Source organism: Sorex fumeus, unplaced genomic scaffold (assembly GCF_029834395.1).
Source record: "Sorex fumeus unplaced genomic scaffold, SorFum_2.1 ptg000047l, whole genome shotgun sequence".
Taxonomy (NCBI): domain Eukaryota; kingdom Metazoa; phylum Chordata; class Mammalia; order Eulipotyphla; family Soricidae; genus Sorex; species Sorex fumeus.
The window spans coordinates 4,689,143-4,711,244 of NW_026606104.1; the positions used below are offsets into that span (position 1 = coordinate 4,689,143).

General features: G+C 60.5%; 2 protein-coding genes across 4 annotated transcripts; one reads left to right on the forward strand and one right to left on the reverse strand.

Annotated features, from left to right (window-relative positions):
* Positions 1–441: 441 nt before the first annotated feature.
* KRTCAP2 (keratinocyte associated protein 2) lies at positions 442–3,777 on the reverse strand. 2 transcript variants are annotated; one of them, XM_056123802.1, is made up of 5 exons: positions 3,674–3,777; positions 2,948–3,102; positions 2,762–2,825; positions 1,543–1,609; positions 442–594 (listed from the first exon to the last, which is right to left on the reverse strand). In XM_056123802.1, exons 2-5 carry the CDS (start codon positions 3,038–3,040, stop codon positions 474–476), a joined length of 345 nt encoding a protein of 114 aa, XP_055979777.1. In that variant the 5' UTR covers positions 3,041–3,102; positions 3,674–3,777; the 3' UTR covers positions 442–473. The 2 variants fall into 2 exon arrangements, with proteins under 2 accessions (XP_055979777.1, XP_055979776.1); XM_056123801.1 differs by lacking the exon at positions 3,674–3,777 and adding an exon at positions 3,399–3,637.
* Positions 3,778–4,051: 274 nt separating this feature from the next.
* On the forward strand, positions 4,052–14,661 carry TRIM46 (tripartite motif containing 46). 2 transcript variants are annotated; one of them, XM_056123789.1, is made up of 10 exons: positions 4,052–4,210; positions 5,435–5,696; positions 6,177–6,520; positions 7,294–7,437; positions 7,562–7,657; positions 9,203–9,456; positions 9,692–9,813; positions 10,676–10,978; positions 12,928–13,225; positions 14,188–14,661. In XM_056123789.1, exons 1-10 carry the CDS (start codon positions 4,148–4,150, stop codon positions 14,573–14,575), a joined length of 2,274 nt encoding a protein of 757 aa, XP_055979764.1. In that variant the 5' UTR covers positions 4,052–4,147; the 3' UTR covers positions 14,576–14,661. The 2 variants fall into 2 exon arrangements, with proteins under 2 accessions (XP_055979764.1, XP_055979763.1); XM_056123788.1 differs by lacking the exon at positions 4,052–4,210 and adding an exon at positions 4,644–4,780.
* Positions 14,662–22,102: the final 7,441 nt, after the last annotated feature.

Genomic DNA, 22,102 nt, shown 5'->3' on the forward strand with positions numbered 1-22,102 from the left:
GCAGAGATAAACCAGGGAGTCTTCCTACTCTAAACAGGAATTAACAAATGGGATGATTTGCCATTACAGGGAACTGCAGCCAGGAGTGGACCAGGGCAGAAAGGGAGGGACGGCGTCTGCTCAGGGGAGGAAATGGAGTGACAAAGCCCACACACATCAAAGGGACCCCAAAAGGGAGCTGTCAGAGTTAAGGGCCTTTCCTCTCTTCCTACTCCTGTCCCAAGATCAGCCAACCGATGGGCAGGCGTCGGCTGTTCCAGAGACCTCAGATCTGTCCCCGCTTTTCACCCATGACGCAACTTCATGTGCCACACCAAGGCCTGTCAAGCTGTCTGGCAGGATGGCAATTGAGAAAGACTTGGTGCCAAGGCAAGGTCCTCCATCCCCAGCCCTGAGCCCTCGGGGCGCCGCTCCACCACCCCCCAGCATCAGAGCCCGAGCTACAAAGAATGAACTTTATTAGACACGCGGGGTCAGTTTCTCTTCTTGCCCTTGCCTGTGACCTTGGCTGGTGTGAGGACGGGTGCTGAGACCTGGTACAGAGTGGACGAGATCTTGTTGATGTAGTACAGCCCCACCATGGAAAAGATGAAGCTGCGGGGGAAGGCAAAGGTCACGTTCTCAGGGGGCAACACTGCCAGCCAGGTGCCACCTAGGGCTGGCACCAACACTGGGAAGAATCCAGGCTCAGGTTCGGGGAGAAGAGGCTGGGCGAAGGAGGGAAAGGGGAGGAAGGATGTAGGGGAGGAGGGAGGAACCACATTTCACGGCATAAATGGCATAAATGTCCAAGTCTATGCCAGATTGTTTGTTTTGTTTTGGGGCCACACCCAGCTGTGCTCACCCAGTTTATTCCTGGCTTTGCACTCAGGGATTACTCCTGGCGGACTCAGGGACCATATGGAGTGCTGGTATCGAATCTAGATTGACCCTATGCAAAGCAAATACCCTATCTGCTGTACCATTACTCCACCCAATCAGATTGGCTGGTTTTGTTTGATTTGGGGGCCATATATGGAGGTGCTTAGATCTTATTCCTGGTTTTGTGCTCAGGGATCACTCCTGGATGGGCCTGGGAACTCTATGTGGTGCTGGGAATTGAACTCAGGTTGCTACAAGGCATGCACCCTACTTGCTGTACTATCATCGCTCTAGCCATAGGCCAGACTGTTTACCCTAAAAGTGAGGTACGACCATAATGTGAAGCCATTTTTGCTTTCTGTTTGTTTCTGGGTCACATCCAGCGTTGCTCAGGGTTCAATCTTGGCTCTGAGCTCAGGGATCACTCTCTGTGGGTTTGGGGGACCACATGGGATGCCAGGGATTGAACCCAGGTCAGCCGCATGCAAGGTAAATAAATACCTTACCCACTCTAACCACTATACTATTGCTCCAGGTTCGAGCATAGTTTAAAATCAAGACATTACCACTTAAAAATGGGGTGCCAGGATGACATGGCGGTGTTGATTACATGGTAAATGTAGATGCCAAAGGTTCAGAACAAAGGTGTTGCACCCCCTTTCCCAGCTGTCAGTCACTTACCAAGTGGTGACACACACCCGATGGATGAGGCCAGATGCAAAGAGAGCCAGCAGGAGGCAGAGGATAACTAGGGAGGTGAGAGGGGACAAGGAGGGCAGTGGTCAGAGCAGAAACCCCAGCATTCACATGTGGATCTGGGAACAATCTGGGCCCTCTAAATCTACTGACATCTGATTGGCAGGGTTCACAAGATACCAATGAGTTCAAAGAGAATGGGACATGGGGGGGGGGGAGTGGGGGAGGATGTGACTCCTCTACCCTGACTTTCCTCTGCAAACACTACAGGAAAACAGGAGAGGTGATACATGGCAGGCCTGGAGAAAGTGGAAGGGCAGAATGCCAGAATGAAATCCCACCTGCCCTGCTAGGAAGCAAAGAGGGCCCCAAAAGTTTCCTTAGGAGCCCACGAAGACAGTATACAAGGAAACAAAAACTGAGGGAGAAATCCTGGAGTTGCTGGACTGGGCTCTGCATACCTGAGACAAGCGAGTGCAAGGAGCAATATCTAGAGGGCAGGAAATGCGGCTGCTATCTTTGCTTCCCCAGAGGGTTGGGGAGCACTAGCTACCATGGTCAAGGATCACTCCTGGCAGGGCTTGGGGATGCTGTACATACAATGTCCCTGCTTGAACACAGTGGACCAGAGCCTTAGCCAAAGTATTGTCTCTCCCACCCAGGATTCTTAAAGGATTCCTAAATATTGAATCAATTTCACATCAGGTCTCCACCAGAACTCCAGCTACTTCTGATGGGAACAAAGTATCTTTCCAGGACTTTCCAGGACAATAGGCAGCACAATGGCCTGGTTCCCTGCAAACTTTCCCCAGTTTCAGGCCAGAAGGAAGGAGAATTTCTGGCTCTCAGAGGTCTCTTCCAGCTCCACTCCAGAAGCTGGGTGAGTGCTGGCCTCAAGAGCATCGTTTTTGTTTGGCTTTTTTTGGGGTCACACCTGGCAATGCTCCAGACATACTCCTGGCTCTGAACTCAGGAATCACTCCCAGTGGTGCTCAGAGGACCAGGTACTATCGAATCTTGGTCAGCTCTGGTCGCCCTACCAGCTGTATTATTGCTCTGGCCCCTCAAGAGCATCCCTGAGCTCCAGTCTTGGCAGACAACAGATTTCTTCCGACCCCACAGCAACAACTAGAAATTCAACCGAAGGAGGAGAGTTGGGGGTAGAAACCAGGTGAGGGTTCAAATATGCACAATTTCCACTTACTCTCGGGGAAGATCTTGGCTTGGAATCCTTTGCCAAAGACAAGGTTCTCCAGATTGTTGAAGGCCTGTGTTGAGGGGGTTAAGGAGCCGGGCGTGCAAGCCAAGGGGCGCTTTGCCCTTCTCCCCACCCCCTGCCCCCCAAAAGCCCCCGTCTCTGCCTGTGCCCCCCCCCCCCCCGCCAGGATACGGTGAGCGAGAAGACGAACAGGCCGGAACCCAGCAGGCCCCCTTGGATGGTGAGCCACTCGGTGGAGGCCAGCTGGCGGCTGTACATCTGCATTCCAGCGAAGAGCAGCAGGGACAGGAGCGAGGACAGAGCCAACGACGTGCCGGTACCCACCACTGCGAGCAGACACGGTCAGCGCGGCCCGTTCCTCCGCGAGTCACGGGCGCCGTCGGCCGCCCCCTGAGCCGGCTCCCGAGCATCCCATCCCGAGCCCCAACGCCCACCGCTCGCGAAGACCCCCGGGAATTCCTCTCCCCCCACCCGGGGGCCTCAACACTCCCCTCCCCAGGCAACGCCCGCCCTCTGCGGCCCAGGACACGTCAGCTCTGCGAGAACAGGGCCCGGGAAGCGGGCTCGCTCCAAGTCCCAGCACCCCAACGAGCCGGTCCCGGGAACCCGCTGGTTCCGTTACCCATCATGCTCTGCCCGTGGGTCCAATCGGCGCCTCTGGCCAAGAAGCGAGGGGAGTCGAACCGGGATCAGGGGGCGGTGCGCATGCGTCAGCCCCAGCCGTGGACTCGCGTTCTCGCCTCCGCCCCTTCTGTTCTCCCTGGGCCGCAGGGCGCGGCGCCCTCTTCGGTCAGGGAGGAACTACTGCACCGAAGCGCAGCACTGGCCACCGCCCTGCTGACCCGCGCTCCCCAGAGCCCAGGCAGAGCTGGCAGCCTCTCGGTGCCAGCTGCGCACCTGCAAGCGGCTGAGGTCACTGCCCAGAGCCCCGAGCCCTCCTTTGTCTTCTTTGCCATGCAGGCCAGCGCTATTCCTCAACCCTTCCCCCCGGCTCCAGGATCCCAGATCTCGATGTCAGCACCCGTGCCCAAGCCCAAACCGAACCCTATCCTGGAGTCCATCTTCCTCTAAAAAAGGCCCGTCCGTTTCATAGAGGGAGCCAATGAGAAAGGCGAACAGGAGCCCTGGATCTTCCCTCAAATACCATTTCATGTCACCCTGCACGCCCCCTCCCCACCGCCGCCTTCTGAGAACCACGTGGGGAGGTTTCCCACCTCCTACTCCGACCCGCGCCGCGAGGCCGCTCCCTGGAGCATGCGCAGTGGCGTCTCTCCCCAGCCCCCCCACACCCCCACCCGGCTCCTGCATTAAGCCCGGGGTTCGCAGCCGCAGCCAGGACCCGGCACGGGGGCGGGCGGGCATGCTAGGGCCATGGCTGAGGGCGAAGACATGCAGACCTTAACTTCCATCATGGACGCACTGGTCCGCATCAGTGTGAGTCAGGGGGCGATCGCAAGGTCGGGGAGGGCTGACCAGGGGTCCGGGCAGGCTGGCACCTTGAACAGGTGGAGATCCGGCGAGAGGCGGAGGGCAGGAGGGCGCAGGCGTGAGAGTGGTGTTGGGGGTGAGCCCGAGGTGAGCGCAGAGCAGGCGTCCATCTGCCGGCTGTGCGAACCCCGGAGTCGCCCGGGCCCGCGCCAGCGGAGCGGGCGCGCGTGTGTGCGCGTGTGTGTGTGCATGTGTGTGTGTGTGTGTGTGTGTGTGTGTGTGTGTGTGCAAGCTTAGCCGTTTTCCGAGAAAACCTGGGCCAGGTGGGGTGGCAGCGGTGAAGGGGCCTCCCGGGGCGCAGCTCCCAATTTGCACCCCTCTGCGAGACCCCACCCCACCGCACCCCCACGCGGGGCTGCCTCCGAGCCTGCGGTTGTCATGACAACTCGTGCCCGGCGCTCCCAGGGGCGGTGCCAACCCTGTTCCCCCCCACTTCCTTCCCCCTCCCTCCCTGTCCCTCCCTCCTTTGTGTCAGCTGCGCCCCTGACCGGGATGGCTGCGAGGAGAGGGACCAAGGTGAGGGGTGGGGGTGGGGCGCCGCTCCAGGACCCCCGCCGCCCCCAAAGGGAGGGGCACTTCCGGTGGGGAGGGGGCGAGGAGGCGGGGCACCCGCGGGTCCCCCCCTCCCCGGGAAGGGGGCTGCGGCTGTCCTGGGGGCGCTGGGGGAAGGAGAGGGAGCGGAGAGTGGGGGGCGAAGGGAAATGGGGTAGCTTGTGATCGGGGGATCGGGGAGGGAACGGCACAGGTGAGGGATGGGGCCTGGGGCGGCCGCTGGCCAGAGCCGCCGCAGGAGGCCGAGGAGCGGGGTGAGCTGAGGGATGGAGGGCGAGGCTCCAGGGAGGAGTCACGCGGGGGTGGGGGCACGCGAGCGAGTGGGGCGGGGGTCCCACTGCAGCGAGCTGCAGAAGGGCGGTGTCCTTGAGACAAGTGCCTGGGCCGCGTGGTGCAGAACGCGACCCCGTGCGAGGAGCTGGGCTGGAGGCAGGGGGATGCCCGGAGCTCCACCTTGCGTCCTCCAGCCAGGGGGCGCGGCGGGGGATCCTCTTCCCCAGGTCTATTGCTCTGCGGGAGAGGCTATGCGGAGGGAGGGGAGAACCAGGGCGGGGTCGGGCCCAGGTCCGGCAGCCGCAGCGGCACCAACTCTGACGCGAGCCCCTGATGCCTCCGCAGACGAGCATGAAGAACATGGAGAAGGAGCTGCTGTGCCCCGTGTGTCAGGAGATGTACAAGCAGCCTCTGGTGCTGCCTTGCATGCACAACGTGTGCCAGGCCTGTGCCCGCGAGGTGCTAGGTCAGCAGGGCTATGTGGGCTACGGCGGGGACCCCAGCTCGGAGCCCACCTCACCGGCCTCCACCCCCTCCACCCGCAGCCCCCGCCTCTCCCGCAGGACTCTCCCTAAGCCTGAGCGTTTGGACCGGCTGCTTAAGTCAGGTGGGGCTGGAGGGGGCTTTCTGGGGGTTGAGGGGGGTGGGCATCAGGGAGATGAAAAGGCTACAACCCTGGTCTGTTTGTCAGAGGGTGGGGAAACTGCCCCTCGGTACCCCAGCAATAGCTAGTTTTGACCCAGTCAAAACTAATTTGGGGGCCTGAGAGCTAATATAGGGGTTAAGGTGCTTGTCTTGCATGCAGCTGACCCTGATTCAATGCCTGACCCTGCAGAGAGTCCCTGAGCCCCACCAGGAGTGATTCCTTAGCCCAAAATCAGAAGTAGCTCTTGAGCACAGATAGATGTGGCACTGGGAACTGTCCTGTGCCCCTTCTCCACCTCACACCCCCCTCCACACACACACACACACACACACACACACACACACACAAAAGTAACTTTTTCAGCGTGAGCAAACTTGCCCCCACCTCAGCCAGCTGGAATGTTCATTCCCTGCTTCCCTGGCCCGTCTGTGCCGTTCACAGGCTTTGGGACATACCCCGGGAGGAAGCGAGGTGCCCTGCACCCCCAGGTGGTCCTGTTCCCGTGCCCTGCCTGCCAGGGCGATGTGGAGCTGGGCGAGAGGGGCCTGGCGGGGCTGTTCCGGAACCTGACTCTGGAGCGAGTGGTGGAGCGGTACCGGCAAAGCGTGAGTGTGGGCGGGGCCGTCCTGTGCCAGCTGTGCAAGGCCCCGCCCCTCGAGGCCACCAAAGGTTGTGCTGAGTGCCGCGCTGCCTTCTGCAACGAGTGCTTCAAGCTCTTCCACCCCTGGGGCACCCAGAAGGCCCAGCATGAGCCCACCCTGCCCACTCTCTCCTTCCGCCCCAAGGTGAGCCAGCAGCCTTTGCAGGGCGGGGGAGGGGAGGGGCATGGTGCCATTAGGTGCATGGGGACTAATAAGGACTGGGGATTCCCAAAAGGAACTGGGCCAGAAGTTGCTGTTGCAAAGGCTGGTTTTCCTGTAACAACAAGCAAAAATGGTGGCACTGGACAAATCTTTGTGGGGGTTTTGTTTGTTGCTTTGTTTTTATGGGGCTGGGAATCCAACCCAGGGCCTCACACATTCAGCTGCAGCTCCAGCCCTGGACAAGTCTTTGAACTCCTTTGAGCTACTGTCTTATCTGATGAACAAGGATGACACTCTCTGTCCCATGAGAACCATACCAGCAGAGCTGCTGAGTGAATAGAAGGAAATAGTGTTTGCCAAAGTTATCTGTAGGCTAAGAAGGTCTGTGTGCATTCATTCACTAAGCAAATGTTTATCGAGCACCTTTGTGCCTGGCACAATTCTAGGCTTTAGGGATACAACTGCGACAAAACGGAGGAGGTTAATCATTAACCACAGGGCTAAGGTTAATTGTGATCCTTATTACTGTTATTACCACACCCCAGTGAAGTAGATGAAGGGAGAAGGAATTCTGATGCCTGGAGGGTTCAGGAAAAGCGCCTGTTGATGCCAGTATGCACCACCAGGTGGAGCTAAGAAACAAGACCTGCTGAACTTCCTGCCCCATCCCCTGCAGACAGCATGGGGAGATTCAGGGATGGCATTTGCGGGACCTCAGCGCCTTGATGCCACTGCTGGCACCTTACTGTCCCTAGGGTCTGATGTGCCCAGACCACAAGGAAGAGGTAACCCACTACTGCAAGACATGCCCACGCCTGGTATGCCAACTCTGCCGTGTACGGCGTACTCACAGTGGACACAAGATCACACCAGTGCTGAGCGCCTACCAGGCTCTCAAGGTGAGGACACTCAGTGAAAACCCCAGTGGTGACCGGTACTCACCCCTCCACACACATACACCCCTCTGAACCGTGGGGGCCTCTGTGGAAGCTGGCATGATGACCACTTTTCTCTCCCCCTCAGGACAAGCTGACCAAGAGCCTGACGTACATTCTGGGAAACCAGGACACAGTGCAGAACCAGATCTGTGAGCTGGAGGAGACAGTGAGGCACACAGAAGTGAGCCTGGAGTGGGAGCTGGTGGGGTGTGGGTAGGCACATCCTTGTCCCATCACCTGGTTGCAAGTTCAGACTGTCCATGTGTGGCCAGAGAGATAGGACAGCAGGTAGGGCGCTTGCCTTGCATGCAGCCCACACCACTTCCATTCCTAGCACTGCTTAGGGTCTCCTGAGCACTGCCAGGAGTTATTCCTGAGTTCAGAACCAGGAGCAATCCCTGATCACTGCCAGATGTGGCCAGAAAAAATTAAAATGTCCATTAAGGGGCTGGAGTAACAGTACAGTGGGGAGGGTGTTTGCCTTGCATGTGACCGACCCGTGGTTTGATCCCCAGCATCCCAAATTGTCCCTTGAGAACCGTCAGGAGTAATTCTTGAGTGCAGAGCCAGGAGTTACCCCTGAGCAACAATGAGTGTGACCCAAAAAGCCCCCCAAAACTGCCCTAGAGGTGCCAAGGTGCCAGTGAGACCTGGTTAACGGCAGCAGCAGTGCCCTAAGCTCAACTACCTGAGACCACAATGGGACCAGAACAGGGAGGTTTGAGGGTGCCTCTAGTATGGAGCCAGGCAGTCCGCAGGAGCTGGTGGAGGGTGGCCCATATTCCTGGGGCCAGAGACCAGGTGCCAGATAGCTGATTCGGCTGACGCAAGGAAGCTGTCAGGTGGCCCAGATGCAGGTGGTGCTGACATAGTCTTGGCCTCTTTTCCTTGGGGTATCTTGAACTGCTCAGGCTAATGGCATGCACACCCAGAAAGGCTGGCACAGAAAGGTCAGGGGCTATTCCTATCTGGGCGTGCTTAAGCCTGGCCCAGATGGAACCAGCAGGAGGATTTCCCCAGATTTTTTATGATCTTCTTCCTGGTGTGAGGCCGTAGGAGGGAGCTCAGTGCTATCTCCAAGTAGACAGTAAAGGGGGCTGGAGAAATAGAGCAGTGGGTTAGGTCCTCACTTTGTATGCAACTCAGCTGGGATCGATCCCCAGCACTGCAGAGTCCCCCAAGTACTACCAGGAGTGAACCCTGAGCACCAAGCAGAGCCCTGTGCACTAACTGGGTGTGGTATGAAATAAAACAAAAGGTTGTAAGGGTGGAAAGGGGGGTACTGAGACAAAGGTGGAGGGAAGTAGACATGCAGGCAAGGGTGTGGTGCCAGAACAGGGTACATATAAAACCTTTTGTGAGCAGGGCTGTAAATCATGGTGCCTAAGAAAAAAAAAAAATTAAAGGCTGGAGGTGCTGAAAAGTACTGTGGGAAGACACTTACGTTGCATGAGGTCAAACCCTGGCACCCTATGTGGTCCCCTGAGCACAGAGTCAGGAGTAAGCACCGAGTACTGCCAGTTGTGAACCCCTCCCCCCGAAAATAAAAAAGAAATACAGTAAGGGGCTGGAGAGATAGGAAAGGGTTTATGCATAGGGTCCCCCGAGTACTGCCAAGAATAACCCCTGAGCACCATTGAGGGTACACGCCCCTAGCACCAAAAAGAAGTGAAGAAGGAAAAGATCCTTGAACAGAAAGAAGCCAACAGCTGTTCTCTCTGGGCAGGTGAGCGGCCAGCTGGCCAAGGAGGAGGTGTCCCAGCTGGTGCGGGGGCTGGGGGCAGTGCTGGAGGAGAAAAGGGTGTCGCTGCTGCAGGCCATCGAGGAGTGCCAGCAGGAGCGGCTGGCCCGTCTCAGCGCCCAGATCCAGGAGCACCGCAGCCTGCTGGACGGCTCTGGGCTTGTGGGCTACGCCCAGGAGGTCCTGAAAGAGACGGACCAGCCCTGCTTTGTGCAGGCGGCCAAGCAGCTGCACCACAGGTACTGAGGGGCTAAGGATGGAGACGCTGGAGGCCTCTCTGCAGCCCAGCCTCCCGGGGAGCTGGGCCTTGAGGATTTTCAGGGGTCAGATGGACCCCCTACCCCCAGCTGACCCCAAGGGATAAGGATGGGACCCAAAGCAGAGAGGCCTGGCTGGCCACTCTGGGCGGGCACAACTGAGTGGTGAGGACGGTGGCGGCTGGTGATAGAGCTGACCCCAGCCTCCCCGTCCCAGAATTGCCCGCGCCACCGAGGCCCTGCAGACCTTCCGGCCCGCAGCCAGCTCCTCCTTCCGCCACTGCCAGCTGGATGTGGGGCGTGAGATGAAGCTGCTGACTGAGCTGAACTTCCTGCGAGGTGAGGAGCCGGCCAGGCCCCCCCGCCCACTTAGTGCCTTCCTTCCCTTCCTCCCCAGCAGCGGGCCCGGGGGGCAGTGCCCACCGGGGACCTCCCTGGCCTCCCGCCCAGCCCGGCCAGCCTGCTCCCACCTCACCCCCCTGGCCACAGCGTCCCCCCCGCGCTCAGCGCTGCTTCTCCCTCTCTTTGTTTGTAGGCTGTGCCACTGCGGACTCTGCTCCGGAGCATCCCAGGCAAGTCAGCGGCCCTGCCCCGGGGGCCTGCCCCCCGCCGGGCCCCTGCCCGCTCCCCTGCAGCTGGCCTCCTCCCATTGCTTCCCTCTGCTTAACCAGCCCCCAGCCCAGCTGAGCAGGGCACTGTGCCTTCTTCTTCCTAAGCTCCGGCCCTGCCTCTCCCCTCTTCCTGGCCCCTGAGCTTGCCCTGGCCTCCCTCTGCAGCTCCGCCTCTCTCCTGTGCTTGCCCCCTGCCACCCTGGCTGTCTCCTGTCCCGCCCTCCACCCACCCCCCACCCCACTCTGCTCCCTCTTTCCTGCTCAGTCCCTGCCACCTCTGCCTTCCCTGGGCCGTCTCTCGATTCAGAGAAGGTGCAAGCTGCAAAGTCCCTGTCTGGGGTGAACCCCTCCCGGGCAGAGGCGGGGACAGGTCTCCCAAAGGCAGGGTCACTGTCAGGCCAGATGAGGCCCTTACCCCTGCTCCCTCGAGCTCTGCCCTGCCTCTCCATGCCCAGTGCCTGGACATGTCTTGGCCACATCCCCCTCACCCACACTCACCCCCCGGCTCCCGCTGCTTCCCCTCTCTCCTGCCTGCCCTCCCAAATGGGCGCGTGGCCAGGCCCGGACTGACCTACTCTTTCTCCCCGCAGTGCCCGAGGCACCCGTCATCGACACGCAGCGCACCTTCGCCTACGACCAGATCTTCCTGTGCTGGCGGCTGCCCCCCCACTCCCCACCGGCCTGGCACTACACGGTTGAGTTCCGCCGCACCGACGTGCCCGCCCAGCCCGGCCCAGCCCGCTGGCAGCGGCGGGAGGAGGTGAGGGGTACCAGTGCCCTGCTCGAGAACCCCGACACGGGCTCCGTGTACGTGCTGCGTGTCCGAGGCTGTAACAAGGCGGGCTACGGCGAGTACAGTGAGGATGTGCATCTGCACACGCCTCCGGCGCCGGGTGAGTACTGGCAGGCACCCAGGAGGCCTAAGAGCGGGTCACACAGGGCCAGAGAGATAGGACGGCTGGGAGGGTGCTTGCCTTGTACACAGTGGGCCCTGGTTCAATTCCCAGCATCCCACATGGTCCCTGAGCACTGCCAAGTATGACAAAGAAAGAAAGAAAGAAAGAAAGAAAGAAAGAAAGGAAGGAAGGAAGGAGAGAGGATCTGGAGAGATAGCACAGCGGGTAGGGCGTTTACCTTGCATGCGGCCAACCCAGGTTCAATTCCCAGCATCCCATATGGTCCCCTGAGCACCTTCAGGAGTAATTCCTGAGTGCAGAGCCAGGAGTAACCCCTGTGCATTGCCAGATGTGACCCAAAAGGAAAAAAAAATAAAGAGAGAGAAAGAGAGGAAGGAAGAAAAAGGGAAAAAAAGAGTGTTTCACACAGGACTAGAAAGATGGGAGAGCCAGGAGGGCTCTTGCTTGCACACGGCAGACCCTGGTTTGATTCCCACCATCCCATATGGTCCCCAAGCCCGCCAGGATATGACTCATGAATGCAAAACCAGGAGTAAGCCCTGAGCACTGCCAAGTGTAACCCCAAAACAAACAAAAAGAGTGGGTCACATAGGGCTGGAGAGATAGGACAGCGGGGTGGGCACTTGCCTTGAATGTGGCCTAACATCCCATGTAGTCCCCTGAGCCTCACCAGGAGTGATTCCTGAGCACAGAGCCAAGAGTAAGCCCTGAGCAACGCTGGCTATGCCCCTTCTTAGCTGTGCAGCTAGATCACCTACACCCGAATCCTGGCTATGGAGCCAGAGAGACAGGACAGTGGGGGAAGGCGCTTTCCTGGCTGGCTGCCAACCCAGGTTCAATCTGTGGCTCTGCACTGGACTCCCCCAAACCCCACCAGGATGATCCCTGAGCCCAGAGTCAGGGGTAAGCACTGAGCACCACGGCACACAAGGAGCCAGGAAGCAGAGCAGAGAAGGTGCTCCCCGTGCACGGAGCTGACCCAGATTCTACCCTAGAATCGCATATGGTCCCCCAAGTCTGCCAGGAGTGATCCCTCAGAGCAGAGGCAGGAGTAAGCCCTGAGCACTACCAGGTATGGCCCAACCCCTCAAACCCCCCCCCCCAAAAAAAGAAAAAGCACAGCGGTTAAAGCGTTTGCCTTGCAACCCAGGTTTGATTCCCAGCATCCCATATGGTCCCCTGAGCACCGTCAGGGGTAATTCCTGAGTGCAGAGCCTGGAGTAACCCTTGTGCATTGCCAGGTGTGACCCAAAAAGAAAAAAAAAAATCTAACTGTGCCTCTCATCAGTTATGTGACTTTGGGTGGCAGATTAGTGACCTTCTCTGGACTTGAAGAGGCTCTTCAGGGGATAAGGACCACACTCATCTCCTTTGGTTGAGTTAAGTGAGGTAACCTCCCAAGTCTTAACAGTTTGCAGTGCAGCTGTCTCCCCTCAAGCGACCCTTGAGGACCACCAGGCATTGTTCAAACGCTCCATCCCAAACAACCAAACAAAACCCAGTTTGCTCAGCTCCTGGTAAGGTGCCAGTGGAAGCTGGGGCAGTGACTCTGGAGGAAATGTGGAGGGATGCGGGCCTTGACCCTGGCGTCCTGCAGAGTTGGGAGGTGGCTCTTGGCTCTAGGGCAGGGCAGGTAGATGGCAGGAGGGGCTGGCTGATTGGAATGTCAGCAGATGGAATGCAGCCCCTGGGGCGGGCCTTGGAGGACACATCTGGGAGACCCCAGTTGCCTGCGCTGAATCTTCCCTAGGGATGCCCTCTTTTCCCTCTTGTTCTCCCCCTTCCGGTTCCCCAGACGCCTCTTCCGACAGCCCCACCCCCTCCCGCACGTCCTGAACCTTCCGGGTCTATGGGGCGAGCACCTGGACACAGTGCTTGACCCTGACGTCCCTCCTCCGTCTCCGCCCGCCCTCTCCTCCCCACAGTCCTGCACTTCTTCCTCGATGGCCGCTGGGGCAGCAGCCGAGAGCGACTGGCCATCAGCAAGGACCAGCGGGCGGTGCGCAGCCTGCCGGGGCTGCCGCTGCTGCTGGCGGCCGAGCGGCTGCTCACCGGCTGCCACCTGAGCGTGGACGTGGTCCTGGGAGACGTGGCCGTGACCCAGGGCCGCAGCTACTGGGCCTGCGCCGTCGACCCCGCCTCCTATCTGGTCAAGGTGGGCGTGGGGCTGGAGAGCAAGCTGCAGGAAAGCTTCCAAGGTGCCCCCGACGTGATCAGCCCCAGGTCAGGGTGGAGCTGGGGCCAGAAGTGGGCGGGGTCGCCGGTGGGTGCAGGTCGGGCCGGCCGGCGGGTGGGGCTGGGCGCCTGGGCTGGGGACATTTATGACTATGACTCCGGCTAGCTTAAACAGGGCAAAAAGAAGGAGCCATCTCCACTTTCTTCCATCTCTCACTCAGATGGCCCCTCAGCTCCCTTCACACCGCACAAAACCTGCGCCCTACACCCTTCTCTCAACATTCTCTCAACATTCTAAACTCTCCCCTCAGACTTCCAGGCTTAGAGGGACGCAGCACCTGCTTTGCCTGCGTCAGGCCCAGTTCCAGGCTCCGTCCCCCAGCACTGCCCCAACAGAAGCTGTCGGTCTCCCCAGACCCTGCCCAGCTCAGGGCCCTCCTCACACTCCCAGCCCTGCACCCCTTCTTTTTGGCACTTTATCCCTCAATAACCCTTTCATCGACATGCCTGACTCCAGCACCAGTTCCCCCCACCCAAGCCCTTTCACCCCTGACCTCAGGTCCCACCTGGAGGTCACCCTGACCACCCCACCCAACACCCAACACCACCCCCACCTGCCGCACCCTCTCTGCTCTCACCTGGGTCTGGATCCTTCCTTTTCCCCATTCCTGACCCCCACCCTCTCCCCACACCCATTTTCCCCGTTCCTGACCCCCTCCCTCTCCCCACACCCATTTTCCCCGTTCCTGACCCCCACCCTCTCCCCACACCCATTTTCCCCATTCCTGTCTCCCAACCCTCCTCCGTGTGCTTCTCACCTTCCCCCTGCAGCGCATTCCCTCAGCACTTGGTCAGCTCCTGCCCACCTCTGGCCCCTGTCTTCCCCTCGAAGACCCTGCCTGATATCCCTTGTCCTCTGCCATACCCCCATTGACTCCTGGGGCTCGCCTGCCCCGCACCTGTGACCCAGCCCCCACTCCCCCTCACTGTCCTCCAACCTGTCCCTGCAGGTATGACCCTGACAGCGGACATGACAGCGGCGCGGAGGACGCTACGGTGGAGGCATCCCCACCCTTCGCCTTCCTGACCATCGGGATGGGCAAGATCCTCCTGGGGGCCGCGGCGGGCGCAGGGCTGACCGGGAGGGATGGCCCTGCCCCCGGCTGCACTGTGCCTCTGCCGCCCCGCCTGGGCATCTGCCTGGACTATGAGCGGGGCCGTGTGTCCTTCCTGGATGCCGTGTCCTTCCGCGGGCTCCTGGAGTGCCCCCTGGACTGCTCGGGGCCTGTGTGCCCTGCCTTCTGCTTCATTGGCGGGGGCGCTGTGCAGCTTCAGGAGCCGGTGGGCACCAAGCCCGAGAGGAAGGTGACCATTGGGGGCTTCGCTAAGCTGGACTGACCGTCTGGGGCCCCTCCCAGCCACTGAGCTCTAAGCATCTGGAGGCCGGCCACCCCTCCAGCGACTGCTGCCCCCAACACCCCCCCAGCCCCGCACCCACTCCCACCTCTTACCCATCTGCCTCCCGGCCAGCAGTTGGCTGTACCCTCTCCCCCACCCATGCCTGTTCTTTCCGCCCACCATGCCCCTGCCGGGCCTTGGAGGCCCCCTCCCCGTGCCTGCCCCACACTCCCAGGCTGAAAGAGAGGGCAGGCCCCAGGCATACTGGCACACCCCCCAGCTCTGTCCGGGGGGCAGGCAGCTTTGGGGCCACACCCTGCCTAGGCACTCCTTGAGGGGAAAAGGGCTGTCATTCTGCTTTACTCCTGGCTTCTGCCCCCTTGGCTGCATGCCTCTGTCCCTCCGCTCCCCCCTGCATGCTTCCCCCACGTGTGCCCATTCCAGTGTGGCTCCCGGCCATCCAGCTGAGCTGGGTGTCCCCCAGGGGCTTGGCCAGGCAAGGACTCTGAAGCCTGAGATTGCCCCCCAGTGGGTGGTGGGCACCACTAGGTCTGTGCCAACAATAGCTGTTCTTTTCACGGTTTCTACACAATAAACTGTGGTTGCAGACGTATCTCTGGCCTCTCCTCTTAGTATCTGTGTTGGGGGGCGGGTATCTTGGAACAGGGACCCTAAGGGAAAGAGATGCTCCAGTGAGCTGCCAGTCTTCGGCCTGGAGCCTGGGGAGATCCAGCGAACCTTGTCCCCCCACCCTGCTCCTGGGCTGGGGCTCTTTATTTGGCAGGTCTGATACAGCATCCCCTGCGGGGGCGGGACTGTATCTGGCCCACAGAGTTCAGGGGACTGGAACTGTTTCCCCATTCCCAGGGTGCCACAGACCCCAACACTGGGGTGAGGGGTGGGGGGAGGCCGGGCTGGCTGCCAGCTCCGGATCTGACAAGCTGGCTTATCTCGATTGGTGTTGACTCTGCTGGGTTATCGCTACCCCAGGACTCACTTCACACCTGAGCAGCTAAGAATAGAACTGCAGGGCAGCGTGCCAGCAGGAGAGGAGCAGGCCTCAAGGCCAGGCCAGGGCTCAGGCAGGGCTGGTCACAGGCAGAGCTGGTCATGCTGCCACCCTACAGCCCGCCAGGGGTTTCACTTCCTCCTTCCTCCTGGGCTGCAGGGAATGGGCGAGAGGCCACTGGGTTTTCCCCCAGGCCACTCCCGAGCCTTGTCCACAGTGTCGGTGTCTCACACCAGCCTCACTCCTGGTGGTGGGCCTTATTCCGTCACGTCTCCTTCCCCGGACCCTTCACACACAAGGCCCCTTTCCCCACGCCAAGGTAGGGACGTCCGGTCAGAAGTTGGCAGTCAGCACAGGGCAAGCACCCTGATTTATTCATCATGATCGGGGGGACACTCCAATGCGGGCACCCCGATTTATTCAGCATGACCTGCGGAGCTTTCCCAGGCCCTTTGGGCCACTCATCCAGGGACATTCCTGCCCCCCAAGGACCACTCCCCACACACATCTCCAGGGCTGGGGATGAGCTGTTCGGGGGCTTGAGGAGGACCAAGGAAGGAGGCTATGCGTGGTCTGCAGCGTCGAGGATCCCAGCGCTGGCTGGAAGGAGGGCACCATGCCCCTACAAGTTGGCCGAGGTGGCTGCGGGGTTGGTGTAGGAGAGGCTGCCTCCGCCGTTGCCTGCAGACACCTAGGGGAGAAGGTTGGGGTGAGCTGAGCGGCAGCACAGTCCTTGCGGAAGCCGCCTGGGCAGAGGCATGGGAGGGGGTGGGGGGCACCAGGTTGAGGAATAAGCCTGGAAGGCTACTGAGTTCTCAAGGGGTTAATTGGGGGGGGGGGGGGGAAGCACCTGCAGAGCACCTCAGGCCAGGTGACTGTAAACAGGGCCTGGCTGTCCCCCCTCCTCCTCCTCCTCCTCCTCCTCCTCCTCCAGCCAGCCTCAGCCCCTCCATTTGAGACCTGACAGAGGCAAGCAGGCAGGCGCCCTGGGAAAGAAGCTTCTTCCTCCTCCTGTACCTCCCCAGAGGCCACTGGCGCCCCAGGGGCTGAAGTAATTATTTACTAGGCCCCTTAGGGAAAGGCCAGGGAAGGAGAGCAAGTCCTGCTCTACCAGGAACCCAGGCCCGCAGGCAAACCTGGCCTAGAGGGACTTCCTCAGACCCCACCCACCGCAAGTCTTTCTCAATCTCACTTTCCTGGGAGAATGCAGCAGGGAGGGAGAATGTGGCTGTGTGCCTCTGGGCATGTGCGGAGGGGCCCTTTATCCACCTTCTGGGAATTTGGGAATTCCCGAGAGAGGGGAATGTCACTTGCTCCTGAGGCCCTGTGGGGACTGTCCACCACAGCTATTCAGGATTTTCCCAGCCTTGGCAGCTTCTGCACTCTTCACTGAGTTCTTTTTTTTTTTTTTGTTTAGTTTTGTTTTGGGGGCTGTGCTCAGGACTTACTTCTGGCTTTGCTCTCAGGGGAACCTTAGGGATGCTGGGGATTGAACCCTGGTCAGCTGTGCGCAAGGCAAACGCCCTTCCTGCTGTACTGTGTACTATCTCGGCACCTCTGTGGAGTTCTTTTGCTTTTTCCAAGCCCAGCCCATGTTTCCCCCAGAGGGGCCCAATCTCACCTCATCGTAAGGGCTCCGCCTAGTGCTGCCAGGAGGCACGTAGCGCCCGTGGGTGTGGTAGGTGGGGTACTCGCTCATGGGGTGGTATGCATCACGGGGTGGTAAGAGGTCCAGCTCCCCACAGCTCTTCCTCTGACACTGACACACAGCCTGGGGGGGGGGGGCGACAGGAGATGATGGGGGGCTTGGGGTTCCTTAAGCAGAAGTACTTGTTCTGGGACTAGGGGCAAGAATGGAGCACTTACCAGCATCAGGAGATAGAGGACAGCCAGTGCCACCAACACACACACCAGTACCAGCAGGGCGATGCCCCAGCCAGGCACCCTAGGCCCAGGAGGGGAGGAGGAAGGAGAGGTGAGTGGAGCCACTGGAAGGGAATGAACAGGGGTCAGGTGAATGTCCCAAACCCCCTTCCCCCTCCCCCGCATACTGGTCATCCAGGGTAAGCCAGGGGTTGAGTTAGATTGGATATCCCTGGTGCCCTCACCCTTGACTTCTTTGATATTTAAATCATATTTCTTCGATGCCTCTGAGACACGGTTATTGAACTGCTGCTCCACGTCCTGGGCACTAGCATTATCTTTCTGTAAGGTCACAATGGAACTGGCTACCACAGATCCTTCCCTGGCCAGAGAGAAAGAAGCAGCTCAGCCAGGAGCCCTGACTGTGCGTGGCTGCAGGAGGCACCCACTCCCCATTGCCCTGCCAACATCCACTGGCCCCCTCCCACACCATCGTACCTGAACTGAATATTGGAGACACCTGCAAAATTCTCGGTGTAGATCTCTGAAAACTGGGATGGAGAAAAGGACGAAGGATCAAAACAAGCCTGTGAACAGTTCCAGAGGCTTCCGGGGCAGGCAGGCCAGGGGGCTGTCACTCACCAGACCAACGATCTTTTTCTGAAGCATCTGGTAGTAGGCACTGTGGCGGTTTTCCAGGGAAGCGTTAAACTTGTAGTTTAAAATGCGGAAAGACAGAAAGAAGGATGAGAGAGAAACCGGTACCGTATGACTGGGGGAAGAGGTGGGAGACACGCTGTGGCTAGTGCTACTGGTTTTGGTGGTGGGACTGGTAGGGGTTGTAGGGAGGGAGGAGGAGGTGCTGTGGCTGGTGGGAGGCACAGAAGTCTTGGCAGAGGTGTTAAGAGTGTGCCCTGAGCTGGTGGTTGGGCCTGGCAAACTGCTGGGGGTCAGGGTTGGGGTGCTGGTGTGGCTCCCAGTGGGCCCAGAAGAGGTGTGTGAATCCGCAGAGGAAGTGGGGGTCGGGGTTGGGGTGCTGCTGTGGCTCCCGGTGGTCCCAGAAGAGGTGTGTGAATCCGCAGAGGAAGTGGAGGTCTGGGTTGGGGTGCTGCTGTGGCTCCCGGTGGTCCCAGAAGAGGTGTGTGAATCCGCAGAGGAAGTGGGGGTCTGGGTTGGGGTGCTGGTGTGGCTCCCGGTGGTCCCAGAAGAGGTGTGTGAATCCGCAGAGGAAGTGGGGGTCTGGGTTGGGGTGCTGCTGTGGCTCCCGGTGGTCCCAGAAGAGGTGTGTGAATCCGCAGAGGAAGTGGAGGTCTGGGTTGGGGTGCTGCTGTGGCTCCCGGTGGTCCCAGAAGAGGTGTGTGAATCCGCAGAGGAAGTGGGGGTCTGGGTTGGGGTGCTGCTGTGGCTCCCGGTGGTCCCAGAAGAGGTGTGTGAATCCGCAGAGGAAGTGGGGGTCTGGGTTGGGGTGCTGGTGTGGCTCCCGGTGGTCCCAGAAGAGGTGTGTGAATCCGCAGAGGAAGTGGGGGTCTGGGTTGGGGTGCTGCTGTGGCTCCCGGTGGTCCCAGAAGAGGTGTGTGAATCCGCAGAGGAAGTGGGGGTCTGGGTTGGGGTGCTGGTGTGGCTCCCGGTGGTCCCAGAAGAGGTGTGTGAATCCGCAGAGGAAGTGGGGGTCTGGGTTGGGGTGCTGCTGTGGCTCCCGGTGGTCCCAGAAGAGGTGTGTGAATCCGCAGAGGAAGTGGGGGTCTGGGTTGGGGTGCTGCTGTGGCTCCCGGTGGTCCCAGAAGAGGTGTGTGAATCCGCAGAGGAAGTGGGGGTCTGGGTTGGGGTGCTGCTGTGGCTCCCGGTGGTCCCAGAAGAGGTGTGTGAATCCGCAGAGGAAGTGGGGGTCTGGGTTGGGGTGCTGCTGTGGCTCCCGGTGGTCCCAGAAGAGGTGTGTGAATCCGCAGAGGAAGTGGGGGTCTGGGTTGGGGTGCTGCTGTGGCTCCCGGTGGTCCCAGAAGAGGTGTGTGAATCCGCAGAGGAAGTGGGGGTCTGGGTTGGGGTGCTGGTGTGGCTCCCGGTGGTCCCAGAAGAGGTGTGTGAATCCGCAGAGGAAGTGGAGGTCTGGGTTGGGGTGCTGCTGTGGCTCCCGGTGGTCCCAGAAGAGGTGTGTGAATCCGCAGAGGAAGTGGGGGTCTGGGTTGGGGTGCTGCTGTGGCTCCCGGTGGTCCCAGAAGAGGTGTGTGAATCCGCAGAGGAAGTGGGGGTCTGGGTTGGGGTGCTGCTGTGGCTCCCGGTGGTCCCAGAAGAGGTGTGTGAATCCGCAGAGGAAGTGGGGGTCTGGGTTGGGGTGCTGGTGTGGCTCCCGGTGGTCCCAGAAGAGGTGTGTGAATCCGCAGAGGAAGTGGGGGTCTGGGTTGGGGTGCTGCTGTGGCTCCCGGTGGTCCCAGAAGAGGTGTGTGAATCCGCAGAGGAAGTGGGGGTCTGGGTTGGGGTGCTGGTGTGGCTCCCGGTGGTCCCAGAAGAGGTGTGTGAATCCGCAGAGGAAGTGGGGGTCTGGGTTGGGGTGCTGCTGTGGCTCCCGGTGGTCCCAGAAGAGGTGTGTGAATCCGCAGAGGAAGTGGGGGTCTGGGTTGGGGTGCTGCTGTGGCTCCCGGTGGTCCCAGAAGAGGTGTGTGAATCCGCAGAGGAAGTGGGGGTCTGGGTTGGGGTGCTGGTGTGGCTCCCGGTGGTCCCAGAAGAGGTGTGTGAATCCGCAGAGGAAGTGGGGGTCTGGGTTGGGGTGCTGGTGTGGCTCCCGGTGGTCCCAGAAGAGGTGTGTGAATCCGCAGAGGAAGTGGGGGTCTGGGTTGGGGTGCTGCTGTGGCTCCCGGTGGTCCCAGAAGAGGTGTGTGAATCCGCAGAGGAAGTGGGGGTCTGGGTTGGGGTGCTGCTGTGGCTCCCGGTGGTCCCAGAAGAGGTGTGTGAATCCGCAGAGGAAGTGGGGGTCTGGGTTGGGGTGCTCCTGTGGCTCCCGCTGGTCTCAGTCGTGGTGGTGTCTGAATGAGCAGTACTGTACTGAGAAGAGGTTGAGCTTTCTGTGGTAAAACTATGGCTAGTGGAGGTGGACGTCTGGGTGCTTAGGTTCTCATTGGCGCTGGCAATGTTTTCAGCTGCAAGAAGTTAAGGCCACAGAGTTGGATGGAGAACACAGAAGAACACAGAAGAAAACGATCTCTGTCCTCCAGAGAAGCCCTTCGAGGAGGGTTGGTGGAGAGGCCCAGAGCAGTTCCACTGTCTCCGACCCAGCACCCTGGCGCCTACCTCCAGGGCCGGCTATTACTCCATTTCCATTCCCACCACCCGCCCTCCGGATTCCCTTCCCTAGCCCTCTCCTCCCCAAGGCCTCAGCTCTGGGTTGCTCTACTACTGGAGACCCCCTACCCTCAGCCTGGCCTGGGCCTGGCGCTTTTACTGTGACACTGTCTGGGCCTCCCCTCAGTGCGTCCATCTGCCAGAAAAGCAAGCCCTCCGCGAGCCTGGGACAGCAAAGAGCGGCGCCTCTTTCCCCCGCACCCCTCACCTGTAAACAGCAGCAGCAGCAGAAGGGAGGCGCGGGTGCCCGGCGTCATGGTGCAGCTGAAGCAGGCGTGAGGGGCCCCAAAGACTTGGGCGGGCGCTGCGGGGAGGTGGCCTGCACAGGCGCCTGCTGCTTTATACCGGTCCCCCGCCCGCCCGCCGCTCAGCCAGAGCAGGTGACAGGTGACGAAACCCCGCCTCTCCCGCGGCGGCCCCCTCCCTCTACCTCCTCCCTCCCTGCCATCGCCTGTCCCTTGGGTAAGGAGAACTTGGGTCCCACTCACACACCCTCTGACAAGTTATTTGTTCTCCGACTGGCCACCCCCATTTGCCAAACACTCCCTGGCTCCAGATGCTGGTGAGGTGGGTGGGCGAGTAGTCTGGGAACCGGGTCCAGAGGCCCTAGATTTGGTTAAATTAAGGTAAGACAATAGGCAGTCCCAGGTCAAGGTCCTGGGCGGAGGCTGGGGAGTCCCCCGTCACCTGCGCATTCTCACTGGGTCCCCCGGAAGGCCGGCTCGGGAATAGAGCAGCAAGGTGGGGTGCTGCTTGGGGACCCCTCCCCCACCACTTCCCGGAATAGCCGCGCCCCGCGCCGCTCCCCGCCGGGCTGCACGGATGCATCTCGCCGAAACCCACACGCCCCTTCCTCGGCGCGCTGCCCAGGAGGAAGGACAGGGCCCGGCAGGACAGCCAGGTCCGCGGGGGTCTCTGCGGCCCCGGCCCGCCGCCCTCCCGAGGCGGCCCGCGCTCGCCCCCTAGTGGCCCCCCGGGACTGGGGCTGCCGGAGCGGCGACCCCCGAGAGTGCGGGGTGCGGCGCGCGCGCTGGGAAACGCCGCGACTCGGCAGGGAAAGGGCGGGTTGCCGCGCGCGGGCCGTCGGGGCAGGACGGGGCGCTCGGAGGGGGCTCCGGGGCGCGCGGGGCAGCAACTGGAGGAAGTGAGTGAAGTGGGCGAGGTCGGAGGTATGTGGAAGGGGCAGCGGACTGTGAGAAAGGACATCGGAATGCGGGGGGATGGGGCGGACGCCGCGGGCGGCTCCGAATTTCCGAGGCCAGGGAAAGGTGTTTGGGGGTGGGGGGCGCACGCCTTTCCTCTGGGGAGCTGAGAGGTGTGTG